Source organism: Salmo salar, chromosome ssa12 (genome assembly GCF_905237065.1).
Source record: "Salmo salar chromosome ssa12, Ssal_v3.1, whole genome shotgun sequence".
In the NCBI taxonomy this organism is placed as follows: Eukaryota; Metazoa; Chordata; class Actinopteri; order Salmoniformes; family Salmonidae; genus Salmo; species Salmo salar.
In genome coordinates this window covers 77,407,224-77,420,416 of record NC_059453.1, presented here as the reverse complement: position 1 = coordinate 77,420,416, position 13,193 = coordinate 77,407,224, and the positions used below count along the sequence as shown (strand labels likewise).

The 13,193-nt window shown below is 43.7% G+C and overlaps 1 protein-coding gene across 1 annotated transcript; it reads left to right on the top strand.

The window, feature by feature from the left end:
* The first annotated feature begins 177 nt into the window (after window positions 1-177).
* On the top strand, window positions 178-9,176 carry s61a1 (transport protein Sec61 subunit alpha). Its single transcript, NM_001140216.1, is given in 12 exon segments — window positions 178-263; window positions 4,464-4,531; window positions 4,626-4,691; window positions 5,010-5,088; window positions 5,419-5,550; window positions 5,785-5,894; window positions 6,131-6,284; window positions 6,402-6,562; window positions 7,029-7,226; window positions 7,645-7,836; window positions 7,925-8,001; window positions 8,105-9,176. Coding segments are annotated over 12 exon segments (1,431 nt in total). The 5' UTR covers window positions 178-256; the 3' UTR covers window positions 8,292-9,176.
* The last annotated feature ends 4,017 nt before the right edge of the window (window positions 9,177-13,193 follow it).

Here is a 13,193-nt window from a genome sequence, read left to right as displayed (position 1 = left end):
ACGCAGAATATTCCGACTTGCTAACTAGTTGAACGCGGCTCGTGCATAACTACAAGCAGCTAGCAAGTCGGACATTTCAGAATTTCCTCGTACCGACTAAAACATGAACACAGCACATGGTACTAGGCGCTTAATTGGTGACGTGTCTTTACAGAGCTTTCTTTTCAGTGCGGAGAGGCTAGATGGTGCCACGCGAATTGTGCTGATCCTTAAAGTGGCACCAATTTAACACAACAGGAATCGGATCAAGGACACCATGGGCAGTGAGTGATTTTTCCTACTTCTATGTATGTTAATGTACCCGTGAACTGCATATGACATTTATCTTAGAAATATTTAACTTGGCTAGGAATGGACATGTAGCTAGCAAGCTACTATATTGTAATGCTAACATCAGCCGTAGCTAACGTTGTGACTCTAGCTGGCTAACTAGTTACGTTAGTTAGTTATTGTGCGTCCTTAGCTAACATTTGCTAATCTGGGTTACATACAACACCATTTACATATCAATGAACTGTTAAATAAAGCTAACAAAATATCACATGTGATGTAGCTAATGTGAGTTACCATATTAACGGAATTGGCAGTTAACGGTAAAGCCAAGGCAGGATTCGGTAACGTTAGTTAGCCAGACTCGAGGGCCCATGTTACTGTTGGCTCTTGTTCGGGGCATTTAGATTGCTGTGTGCACTTACAACATTATCTACCCTCTGCATTCTTGCTGATGTCATCCTTATAGGAAATGTAGCACAGTCTTTGCAATGAATGTGACAGTAACTTATCATGACTGTGGTTTGCTTCTAGCTCGATAACATTGATTGAATAAGCCATTGCCAATGAATGTCAATTTCTTTGAGCCTAGTTATCTACAGTAACAGTAGTTAACTGTATTTCCATTGCCTCTTTTTTAATATACTAATAATTATCTATAAGACCACTAAGTTTGTCCCCACATACAATATAACTAGCTAGCTATACTAGCTTCTTGACCTTGTTAGTGAGTGGAACCAACTTTTTGCATGCGTGGGAGTGATGACGTTTCATCCTGTCATACATTTACATTTACATTTAAGTCATTTAGTAGACGCTCTTATCCAGAGCGACTTACAAAATGGTGCATTCACCTTATGATATCCAGTGGAACAACCACTTTACAATAGTGCATCTAAATCTTTTAAGGGGGGGGGTTAGAAGGATTACTTTATCCTATCCTAGGTATTCCTTAAAGAGGTGGGGTTTCAGGTGTCTCCGGAAGGTGGTGATTGACTCCGCTGTCCTGGCGTCGTGAGGGAGCTTGTTCCACCATTGGGGTGCCAGAGCAGCGAACAGTTTTGACTGGGCTGAGCGGGAACTGTGCTTCCTCAGAGGTAGGGGGGCCAGCAGGCCAGTGGTGGATGAACGCAGTGCCCTTGTTTGGGTGTAGGGCCTGATCAGAGCCTGAAGGTATGGAGGTGCCGTTCCCTTCACAGCTCCGTAGGCAATCACCATGGTCTTGTAGCGGATGCGAGCTTCAACTGGAAGCCAGTGGAGAGAGCGGAGGAGCGGGGTGACGTGAGAGAACTTGGGAAGGTTGAACACCAGACGGGCTGCGGCGTTCTGGATGAGTTGTAGGGGTTTAATGGCACAGGCAGGGAGCCCAGCCAACACCGAGTTGCAGTAATCCAGACGGGAGATGACAAGTGCCTGGATTAGGACCTGCGCCGCTTCCTGTGTGAGGCAGGGTCGTACTCTGCGAATGTTGTAGAGCATGAACCTACAGGATCGGGTCACCGCCTTGATGTTAGTGGAGAACGACAGGGTGTTGTCCAGGATCACGCCAAGGTTCTTAGCACTCTGGGAGGAGGACACAAGGGAGTTGTCAACCGTGATGGCGAGATCATGGAACGGGCAGTCCTTCCCCGGGAGGAAGAGCAGCTCCGTCTTGCCGAGGTTCAGCTTGAGCTGGTGATCCGTCATCCACACTGATATGTCTGACAGACATGCAGAGATGCGATTCGCCGCCTGGTTATCAGAAGGGGGAAAGGAGAAGATTAATTGTGTGTCGTCTGCATAGCAATGATAGGAGAGACCATGTGAGGATATGACAGAGCCAAGTGACTTGGTGTATAGCGAGAATAGGAGAGGGCCTAGAACAGAGCCCTGGGGGACACCAGTGGTGAGAGCGCATGGTGCGGAGACAGATTCTCGCCACGCCACCTGGTAGGAGCAACCTGTCAGGTAGGACGCAATCCAAGCGTGGGCCGCGCCGGAGATGCCCAACTCGGAGAGGGTGGAGAGGAGGATCTGATGGTTCACAGTATCAAAGGCAGCAGATAGGTCTAGAAGGATGAGAGCAGAGGAGAGAGAGTTAGCTTTAGCAGTGCGGAGAGCCTCATAGTTTGAGTATCAGCTGTAGAATCATGTAGTAATACATTTTATAGCGCTTTTCATTACAGACAGAATCTCAAAGTGCTTGTTTACCAAAATCAACAACAACAAGAAGTAGTTAAAAAATAAATAGTCTAGAACAGTAGCTTGGTCAAGTCCGTTTTGAGTGCTTGGGCAGACTCGGTCAGGAGGTGATCTGGAAGATCATAACTAGATGGTCATCAGAGGCGGTGGTTAGGTCAGCATGTCCAAGAGCTGGCATCTCGATGTCATCTCCGCTGTCTATTGGGACTCTGATGTTTTAGCTCCCCACAAAGTACATCCCACTCTTTCTTCTTACTTCAGAAGTATCCTCCTACCTATGTACAGTTGAAGTCAGAAGTTTACATACACCTTAGCCAAATACATTTAAACTTAGTTTTTCACAATTCCTGACATTTAATCCTAGTAAAAATTCCCTGTCTTATGTAAGTTAGGGTCACCACTTATTTTAAGAATGTGAAATGTCAGAATAATAGTAAAGAATGATTTATTTCAGCATTTATTTCTTCATCACATTCCCTGTGGGTCAGAAGTTTACATACACTCAATTAGTATTTGGTAGCATTGCATTTAAATTGTTTAACTTGGGTCAAACATTTTGGGTAGCCTTCCACAAGCTTCCCACATTAAGTTGGGTGAATTTTGGCCCATTCCTCCTGACAGAGCTGGTGTAACTGAGTCAGGTTTGTAGGCCTCCTTGCTCGCACACGCGTTTTCAGTTCTGCCCACAAATTGTCTATAGGATTGAGGTCAGGGCTTTGTGATGGTCACTCCAATACCTTGACATTGTTGTCCTTAAGCCATTTTTCCATAACTTTGGAAATATGCTTGGGGTCATTGTCCATTTGGAAGACCCATTTGCGACCAAGCTTTAACTGCCTGACTGATGTCTTGAGATATTGCTTCACTATATCCACGTAATTTTCCTTCCTCGTGATGCCATCTATTTTGTGAAGTGCACCAGTCCCTCCTGCAGCAAAGCACCCCAACAGCATGATGCTGGCACCCCCGTGCTTCACGGTTGGGATGGTGTTCTTCGGTTTGCAAGACTCCCCCTTTTTCCTCCAAACATAACGATGGTCATTATGGCCAAACAGTTCTATTTTTGTTTCATCAGACCGGAGGACATTTCTCCAAAAAGTACGATCTGTGTCCCCATGTGCAGTTGCAAACCGTAGTCTGGCTTTTTTATGGCGGTTTTGGAGCAGTGGCTGCTTCCTTGCTGAGCGGCCTTTCATATTATGTCGATTATAGGACTCGTTTTACTGTGGCTATAGATACTTTTGTACCCGTTTCCTCCAGAATCTTCACAAGGTCTTTTGCTGTTGTTCTGGGATTGCTTTGTGCTTTTCGCACCAAAGTACGTTCATCGCTAGGAGACAGAACGCGTCTCCTTCCTGAGCGGTATGAAGGCTGCGTGGTCCCATAGTGTTTATACTTGCGTACTATTGTTTGCACAGATGAACGTAGAACCTGCAGGCGTTTGGAAATTGCTTCCAAGGATGAACCAGACTTGTGGAGGTCTACACTTTTTTTTCTGAGGTCTTGGCTGGTTTCTTTTGATTTTCCCATGATGTCAAGCTAAGAGGCACGGAGTTTGAAGGTAGGCCTTGAAATACATCCACAGGTACACGTCCAATGGACTCAAATGAGGTCAATTAGCCTATCAGAAGCTTCTAAAGCCATGACATTTTCTGGTCTTTTCCAAGCTGTTAAAGGCAGTCAACTTCATCTTCTGACCCACTGGAATTGTGATACAGTGAAATAATCTGTATGTAAACAATTGTTGGGAAAAATACTTGTCATGCACAAAGTAGATGTCCTAACCGACTTGCCAAAACTATAGTTTGTTCACAAGAAATTTGTGGAGTGGTTGAAAATGAGTTTTAATGACTCCAACCTAAGTGTATGTAAACTTCTGACTTCAACTGCATGTAGACCTACCTCACTGTTCTGCATAATGTAATTCTCTGGTTAATACTTTATTTTACTGTGTATGTTAAATCACTGATGTATAATGTCGTTTTTGTCCAATGTCCTCTTGTTTTTTCCAGTCAAATTTTTGGAAGTCATAAAGCCGTTTTGTGCGGTCTTACCTGAGATTCAGAAACCAGAGAGAAAGGTATAGTATACTGCAATTTCTCTTCACTAGCTTTTTTTTAACAATCTTAGCTCTGGTGATGTCTCTCTAAGATGTCCCTCTTTTCTTTCTTCAGATTCAGTTCAGAGAAAAAGTACTATGGACTGCCATCACTCTTTTCATCTTCCTGGTGTGCTGCCAGGTTAGTATCTGCCGGGCCTGAAAATCTTTCTCAGTGTAATTCTATCTATTGTATGGTGCTTGCAGAGAAATCCTGCAGCCCAAATCACATTTCATTTGTCACATGTTTTGTAAACAACCGGTGTAGACTAACAGTTTACTTATGGGCCCTTCCCAACAATGCAGAGAGAAAATAAAAATGAATACCAGGAGGAATAAATTGACATAATCTCTCACCAGCTGAACATATAGTTAAGGCCACAGGTAATGACTCAATGGGTGCAGTTGTAGCTCTTGTGGGTTCATTGTATTGGTTCATTCTTTGTCTTCTGTTCTCAAGATTCCGCTCTTCGGGATCATGTCCTCAGACTCCGCAGATCCCTTCTACTGGATGAGAGTAATCCTGGCCTCCAACAGAGGTGAGAAACCAACAGTCTGGTTCTGCTTAGTTTGAATGCTTGCCTGTATCTTATCAGTCATATTGATAAATGGCTCTCAATCTTGGCTGCTGATCTTGTTTGAACACATCCCTATTAAATTTTTGCTGTTTGGTTCGTACCTCTAACATGGAGAATTAGTTATTCCCTGTGATGGTATCAGGTCTTATCTCTTGACGAGCTGACTTTCTTTGGCTGATTTGTCGCTGTATTCAGAGTTTTGCCTTGGTATAATCCTCTTTCCCATTACAACAGTGTTGGCTCATAATAATAGTTGACTGAAAACAGTACTGTGATCCCACCATTCTACAGGTACTCTGATGGAGCTGGGTATCTCACCCATCGTTACCTCCGGTCTCATCATGCAGCTGCTGGCTGGAGCAAAGATCATTGAGGTTGGAGACACCCCCAAGGACAGAGCACTCTTCAATGGAGCACAGAAACGTATGTCCGACCTACAAAGTTTTTACCAAGGAATAGGATTAATCATGAGATAAGGGATGGTTATTTAACCACCTGACACCTGTTTTCTGAGTTGTGGGCTTATATGTGATGGGTAATTGAATAAGGGTCTATAGCCTGTCATAAAGCTGTGGCGTATTCAGTTTTTCATCGTCTACCAACTCATAGCTGTCCCAAGGATATTGAATGCAACCCAGCTCCCTTTGTCCTCTGCAGTGTTTGGAATGATCATCACCATTGGACAGTCTATCGTGTATGTGATGACAGGCATGTACGGAGACCCCTCAGAGATGGGTGCTGGGATCTGCCTGCTCATCATCATTCAGGTTAGTTAGACCCCCCCCCCATCACCACTACACTGCTCTCTGTAATGGCTGAAACCCAAGTGATAATGGACATGAGTGAACTGGACAGTTCATTCATTTGACCCATTAAGTACAGAGACCTTTCATTACTTAAACCCCTGGCTGCCATTTCTCTAATCTTTCAATCAGCGATTATCAGCTTTCATCCGCCTGGTCAGACTGTATTTGAAGCTCTGTTGTCCCTCTTTCTTCCCCAGCTTTTTGTGGCAGGTCTGATTGTGCTGCTGCTGGATGAGCTGCTGCAGAAGGGCTATGGGCTGGGCTCTGGTATCTCCCTGTTCATCGCCACTAACATTTGTGAGACCATCGTCTGGAAGGCTTTCAGCCCCACTACTGTCAACACTGGCAGAGGTATGTATACTGGCCTTACTGCCACCTGTAATTGTATAGACAATGTACTCTTGTTTTTCAGTCAGGGTTGCTCCCTCCGCTGTGGTTGGTTGAGTAACCTTGTCTCTTGTGTCTCAGGAACGGAGTTTGAAGGTGCCATCATTGCCCTGTTCCACCTGTTGGCCACTCGCACAGACAAGGTGCGTGCCCTGAGAGAGGCATTTTACCGCCAGAACCTGCCTAACCTCTTGAACCTCATCGCCACTGTCTTCGTCTTTGCTGTAGTGATATACTTCCAGGTCAGTGGACAGACAACCCCCTCTATAGTTGTAGCCTATATCGTCTTGGCTGTTTTTTGATTGGTTTAACAAATTGCTTTCAATTCATTGCTTAAAGCTAAAATCCGTAAATGGGGAAACTACGCCACTGTTTGCCTCAGTACTTTTGTTTTGTTGATGAAACGGAGGAGAGTCCAGCAGCGTGGTAAGGAAGTTGCTGTACATATTCTGGTGTTCTATCACGAGTGCAATGATGTGAGGGAAAGAAAGTGTTTGAAGTAACTTCTTTGTTGTAATATCCCAAACAGATGTGGCAGTTTCCCCCTTTATAGATTTCAGCTTTAAGTGACCTATGATATGACCATTGGATCTGACAATGTGAACAAATGGTCAGACCAAAAACCTGAATGATTGAACATCAGCTTTGAATACCATTACATCTCAGTAGTTGTTTGAAAGGTCTTGAACACTTCTCGCCTCCTTCCAGGGCTTCAGGGTGGACCTGCCCATCAAATCTGCCCGTTACCGTGGCCAGTACAACACCTATCCCATCAAGCTCTTCTACACCTCAAACATTCCCATCATCCTCCAGTCTGCCCTTGTGTCCAACCTGTACGTCATCTCTCAGATGCTCTCCACGCGATTCAGCGGCAACTTCCTGGTTAACCTGCTGGGAACCTGGTCTGTAAGTACCTATCAGAATAACCTTAGAGTGCTGCTTTAGTCAATCACACAGCAGTGGACTTACCTTACCAACTTTCATTACACCAGTACTATTTAAAATGCACATACACTTAGTTATTTTATCACATCCCATTTAAACCTTCATGAGTTAAACAGTACTGAATACTTCTGTGACATCTAGTAATGGGTGATCGTAAACAACGAAGAGTCTATTTGAAGCCATAATGTGGTTATGATCACATATTTTGGACTACCATGTAAGACCACTGGGAGGGTTGACAGAATTAAATATTTCACTTCAGCAGGCCTGTGTAAGAGCTAGCCTTTGGCAGGTTTTACTCAAACAGCCTTGATTGAGCTATGCTTACAATGAATCCACGACGTATAGATTATTTGTATGTGTGGTTGTTTGTGTATAGGATACTTCCACTGGAGGACCAGCTCGTGCCTACCCGGTTGGAGGTCTCTGCTACTTCCTCTCTCCCCCAGAGTCCTTTGGTTCTGTTCTGGATGACCCCATCCATGCTGCCATCTACATCGTCTTCATGCTTGGCTCCTGTGCCTTCTTCTCCAAGACATGGATCGAGGTTTCAGGATCCTCTGCCAAAGATGTGAGTCACTTGATGCACCAGATATATTTAGGTTATGTACAGTGAGGTATGTATGGTAGTTGCTATCGCAGGTCTGTATGTCCAACAGGTGGCTAAGCAGCTGAAGGAACAGCAGATGGTGATGAGGGGACACAGAGAGACCTCCATGGTGCATGAGCTCAACAGGTAAAAACATATGCACCTTTGGTTGCACTCTGGCCCAAGTGTCAAGAATTATTGGTGTGTATGCCTTGCTACACACTTCTAATATCTTGTGTTCTGTGTGAAGGTACATCCCCACGGCTGCAGCCTTCGGTGGCCTATGCATAGGTGGGCTGTCTGTCATGGCTGACTTCCTGGGTGCCATCGGTTCGGGTACTGGAATCCTATTGGCCGTCACCATCATCTACCAGTACTTTGAGATCTTCGTCAAGGAGCAGAGTGAAATGGGCAGCATGGGCGCGCTGTTATTCTAGAAACCCCCCTTCCTCCAACACATACCACAGACAGATGCAGCCTCCACAAATTCTTACTTTTTATTTTGCATTGTATCTAATGCGCACAAATCAGTACATTCTGCCTCTGGGATGCATCTTCTTTCCCAGCTTCTTTGTGTTCCCAGTAGCTCTTGAGGGCTCATATGCAGACTGGATCTCATCGGGGAAAGAAAGGCAGCATTTGTCCCAGTGTTCAGCATGGAATTGCACCTGTTCTGTCCCATTGTTCTTTCTTTTAATACCATTGCTGTCCTCTCTTGATCTGACCAGCCAGGATACTCTGCTGACTCTTATCTCCTATAGACAGGTTAAAAGCACAAAGGTTTGGCATGATGTTGTTGACTGACATCAAGCGAGGTTGGCTGAAGTGTGCTCAAGGAAATTTAAGGCTGAGACACCATCTAAAGGAGTCTGTGTTTAAACCAACACAAGCACTACACCTGGACATTTTTGGAGAGTGGAAAGAAAGCCGTGTCATGTTCATTTCAGGTCATCGCAAGCTGTGCATGGAGTTTGAAGAGCCACATATTGGGGTCAAAAAACATAAATATACGTGTAAATGTATTGTATTCCTTAAATGGCTCTGGGAATTTTCAACAAGTGTTGTCATTTTATATATTTTTTTAAATCATGGAATATATTTGTATTTGTGCTGGTCTTAGCAGGGGCATATGTTTGTCCTTTTTTTTGTCTCTGGGTCCTTTAAGGGAAGGGCTTGTCTGTTGTGGTCTTCTATTCCCAGTCTGAATCGCTGCACATACTGCCTATACGTGGGTTTGGAAAGGAAAGGGGATGCATTTTTGGGGGTTTTACTTTATGTATTGGACATAATTGTATTATTAAAAAACAAAATTCTCAACACAACTAAAATAATTTCTTTCAGAATGTCATGCACCATGCCACCCACTGAGAGAAACCATTGCAGTGACCCCAAATAAAATGCTATTATGGATAGGGTCTTTGTGTAGGCCAAGATGTTTCAATAAAAGCTGAAAAGCATATAATTCTGCGTTGAACATTCACAGGTCAGGCTGAATCACTACAATATGCATCAAACTGGGTACAAAACCTATATATAATTATGTGGTATGTACTCCCAACCAGTGATGATTTTACCATGTAAATCTTGGTGGGGAAAAAATAATAATAAGTGGGATGCATGCCAGCAAAGCCACTACACAACACATGAATTGCACTATAATGGTGACAAATGGTGCCTGCAAAGTGCCTACATAAACCTTTCCCAACATCTTACCACTGTTACACCTGGCTATCAGTGGAGCCTTGTCTGGCAATGAAACAGTTCATTGTCTCATTTACTGCCTTTAAAAAAAACATGGCTGACTTGTTTAAACAAAAATTGTCAATGGCACTTGAGATGTACAAACTGTAGCATATGGGGATGACAAGCGGCTAAGAGGCAATCCGTAATTTAGACTAAGACATGAGTAAGTAGCATGTATGTAGTCAACTATTTGTTTAGCACTTGAAATGTACAGTGACAGAATTCAGAACATGGGCAGTTCTTAGTGTTCTCCCTGTACACCATGTCAGAACTGTAGGATAAAGGGGGCAGACAATGAAAGCTCTTACAATATTCTATGACTACATTCCTCTAAAACAGGTTATAGGCTACATGTACACCGCCAAGTCAGAACAGTAGGTGAAATTATTAGGGTGAGGCACATGGGCTACTAACATCTTACTACACAACATACACTTAGTATTACTTTCTTAGCTACACTATACATATCTCCCTGGCATACTACATCATTTATGCAGCAGCATACAATATGTTTTTGGACTCACCTTGTGCTGTGTTCACTTGAACAGGAAGGTGGCGCAGTGGTCCATGTGCAAATTTTGTCATCAAAGTCTGGCATTCTCTGGATTTATGGTGTTTTCAAAACAACTGGGAACTGAAAAAAAAGGTTGAATCATGTCATTGATCTTCAGGTCGTAGCTCTAGAAAGAGGCCAGATTTACAATTCAGAGTTGGATGACCGTTCAAAATGTATTTTCCCAGTTGGAGCTCGTTTAATCCCGACTTCCCAGTTGTCTAGAACTCACTGAAGTCAAGTTTAAGCCATATTATTTAGTAAACTTTTGGAAAAAAATTGTTTGACCAGATACAATGCTATTTCACAGTGAACAAATTGACAACAGAAGTCCAGCATGCTTATAGGGAAGGACACTCAACAAGCACAGCACTGACACAAATGACATGATTGGCTGAGAGAAATTGATACAATTATTGTGGGGGCTGTCTTGTTAGACTTCAGTGCAGCTTTCGGCATTATTGATCATAGTCTGCTGCTGGAAAAACACATGTGTTATGGCTTTACACCCCCTGCTATAATGTGGATAAAGAGTTACTTGTCTAACAGAACACAGAGGATGTTCTTTATGGAAGCCTATCAAATATAATCCAGTTAGAATCAGGAAGTCCCTAGGGTAGCTGCTTAGGCCTCTTGCTTTTTTCAATTTTATTAACGACATGCCACTGACTTTGAGTAAAGCCAGTTTCTATATATGCGGATGACTCAACACTATACACGTCAGCTACTACAGTGACTGAAATGACTGCAACACTCAACAAAGAGTTCGTTTCAGAGTGGGTGGCAAGGAATAAGTTAGCCCTAAATATTTATAAAACTAAAAGCATTGTATTTTGAACAAAACACTCACTAAAACCTAAATCTCAACTAAGTCTTGTAATAAATAATGTGGAAATTGAGCAAGTTGAGATGACTAAACTGCTTGGAGAAACACTAGATTGTAAACTGTCATGGTCAAAACATATTGATGCAGTTGTAGCTAAAATGGGGAGAAGTCTGTCTATAATAAAGCGATGCTCTGCCTTCTTAACAACACTATCAACAAGGCAGGTCCTACAGGCCCTAGTTTTGTCGCACCTTGACTACTGTTCAGTCGCATGGTCAGGAAAATTGCAATTGGCTCAGAACAGGGCAGCACGGCTGGCCCTTGGATGTACACAGAGAGCTAATATTAATAATATGCATGTCAATCTCTCCTGGCTGAAAGTGGAGGAGAGATTGACTTCATCACTACTTTTATTTTTGAGAGGTATTGACATGTTGAATGCACCGAGCTGTCTGTCTAAACTACTAAACTAAAATTAGATTTAAAAACAGATTATAAAAAAACCCTTGTGGAACAGCGGGGACTGTGAAGCAACACAAACATTGGCACAGACACATGCATACACACACACGATAACATACGCACTATACATACACATGGATTTAGAGTTTACTCCACCATGTGGTAATGGTGGAGTAGGGGCCTGAGGGCACACAGTGTGTTGTGCAATCTGTGAATGTATTGTAATGTTTTAAAATTGTATAAACTGCCTTAATTTTGCTGGACCCCAGCTGCCAAAGCAGCAGCTAATGGGGATCCATAATAAATACAAATGCAAATCATTTTCTGATACTCCACAGGGGTTGGTAGGCGTTGCCCCTAACCACTGGTCCAGGGTGTGATTGTTATTTTATCTTCAAGGGGATGTTTAATCTGAAATATTTAGCTACACTCGCAATAACATCAGCTAAACACATGTATGTGACCAATAAAATTTGATATGATTTTTTAAATCCTAGATCTACCTCACGAGCCTATCGGATGAGCTAAACTACTTCTATGCTCGCTTCGAGGCAAATAACACTGAAACATGCATGAGAGCAGCAGCTCTACCGGAAGACTGTGTGATCACGCTCTCCGCAGCTGATGTGAGTAAGGCCTTAGGACATCACAACACGTCACCCGATTGAAATGCTATTAGCGCGCACCACCGCTAACTAACTAGCCATTTCACATTGGTTACAACTGCACGACCAGGCACGACTCCAACACCATCATTAAATTTGCCGATGACACAACAGTGGTAAGCCTGATCACCGACAACAATGAGACAGCCTATAGGGAGGTCAGAGACCTGACTGTGTGGTGCCAGGACAACGACCTCTCCCTCAACGTGATCAAGACAATGGAGATGATTGTGGACTACAGGAAAAAGAGGACCGAGCATGCACCCATTCTCATCGACGGGGCTGTACTGGAGCAGGTTGAGAGCTTCAAGTTCCTTGGTGTTCACATCACCAACAAGCACACCATGACAGTTGTGAAGCGGGCACGACAAAACCTATGCCCCCTCAGGAGACTGACAAGATTTGGCATGGGTCCTAAGATCCTCAAAAGGTTTTACAGCTGCACCATCGAGACCATCCTGACTGGTTGCATCACTGCCTGGTATGGCAAATGCTCAGCCTCCGACCGCAAGGCACTACCTGTAGTGCGAACGGCCCAGTACATCACTGGGGCCAAGCTTCCTGCCATCCAGGACCTCTATACCAGGCAGTGTCAGAGGAAGGCCCTAAAAATTGTCAAAGACTCCAGTCACCCTAGCCATAGACTGTTCTCTCTGCTACAACACGGCAAGCGGTACCGGAGCGCCAAGTCTAGGTCCAAGAGGCTTCTAAACAGCTTCTACCCCCAAGCCATAAGACTCCTGAACATCTAGTCAAATGGCTACCCAGACTATTCGCATTGTCCCCCTCCCCTCTCCACACCACTGCCACTCTCTATGCATAGTCACTTTAATTAACTCTACCTACATGTACATACTCCCTCAACTAACCGGTGCTCCCGCACATTGACTCTGTACCGGCACCCCCCCTGTATATATTATTATTTTATTTTTCATTACTTGTTACCTTTATCTCTTATTCTTATCTGTATTTTTTGAAACTGCACTGTTGGTTAGGGGCTCGTAAGTAAGCATTTCACTGTTAGGTCTACACCTGTTGTATGCGGCGCGTGTGATTTATTTATTATAACATTTCAATACAATACAAACAT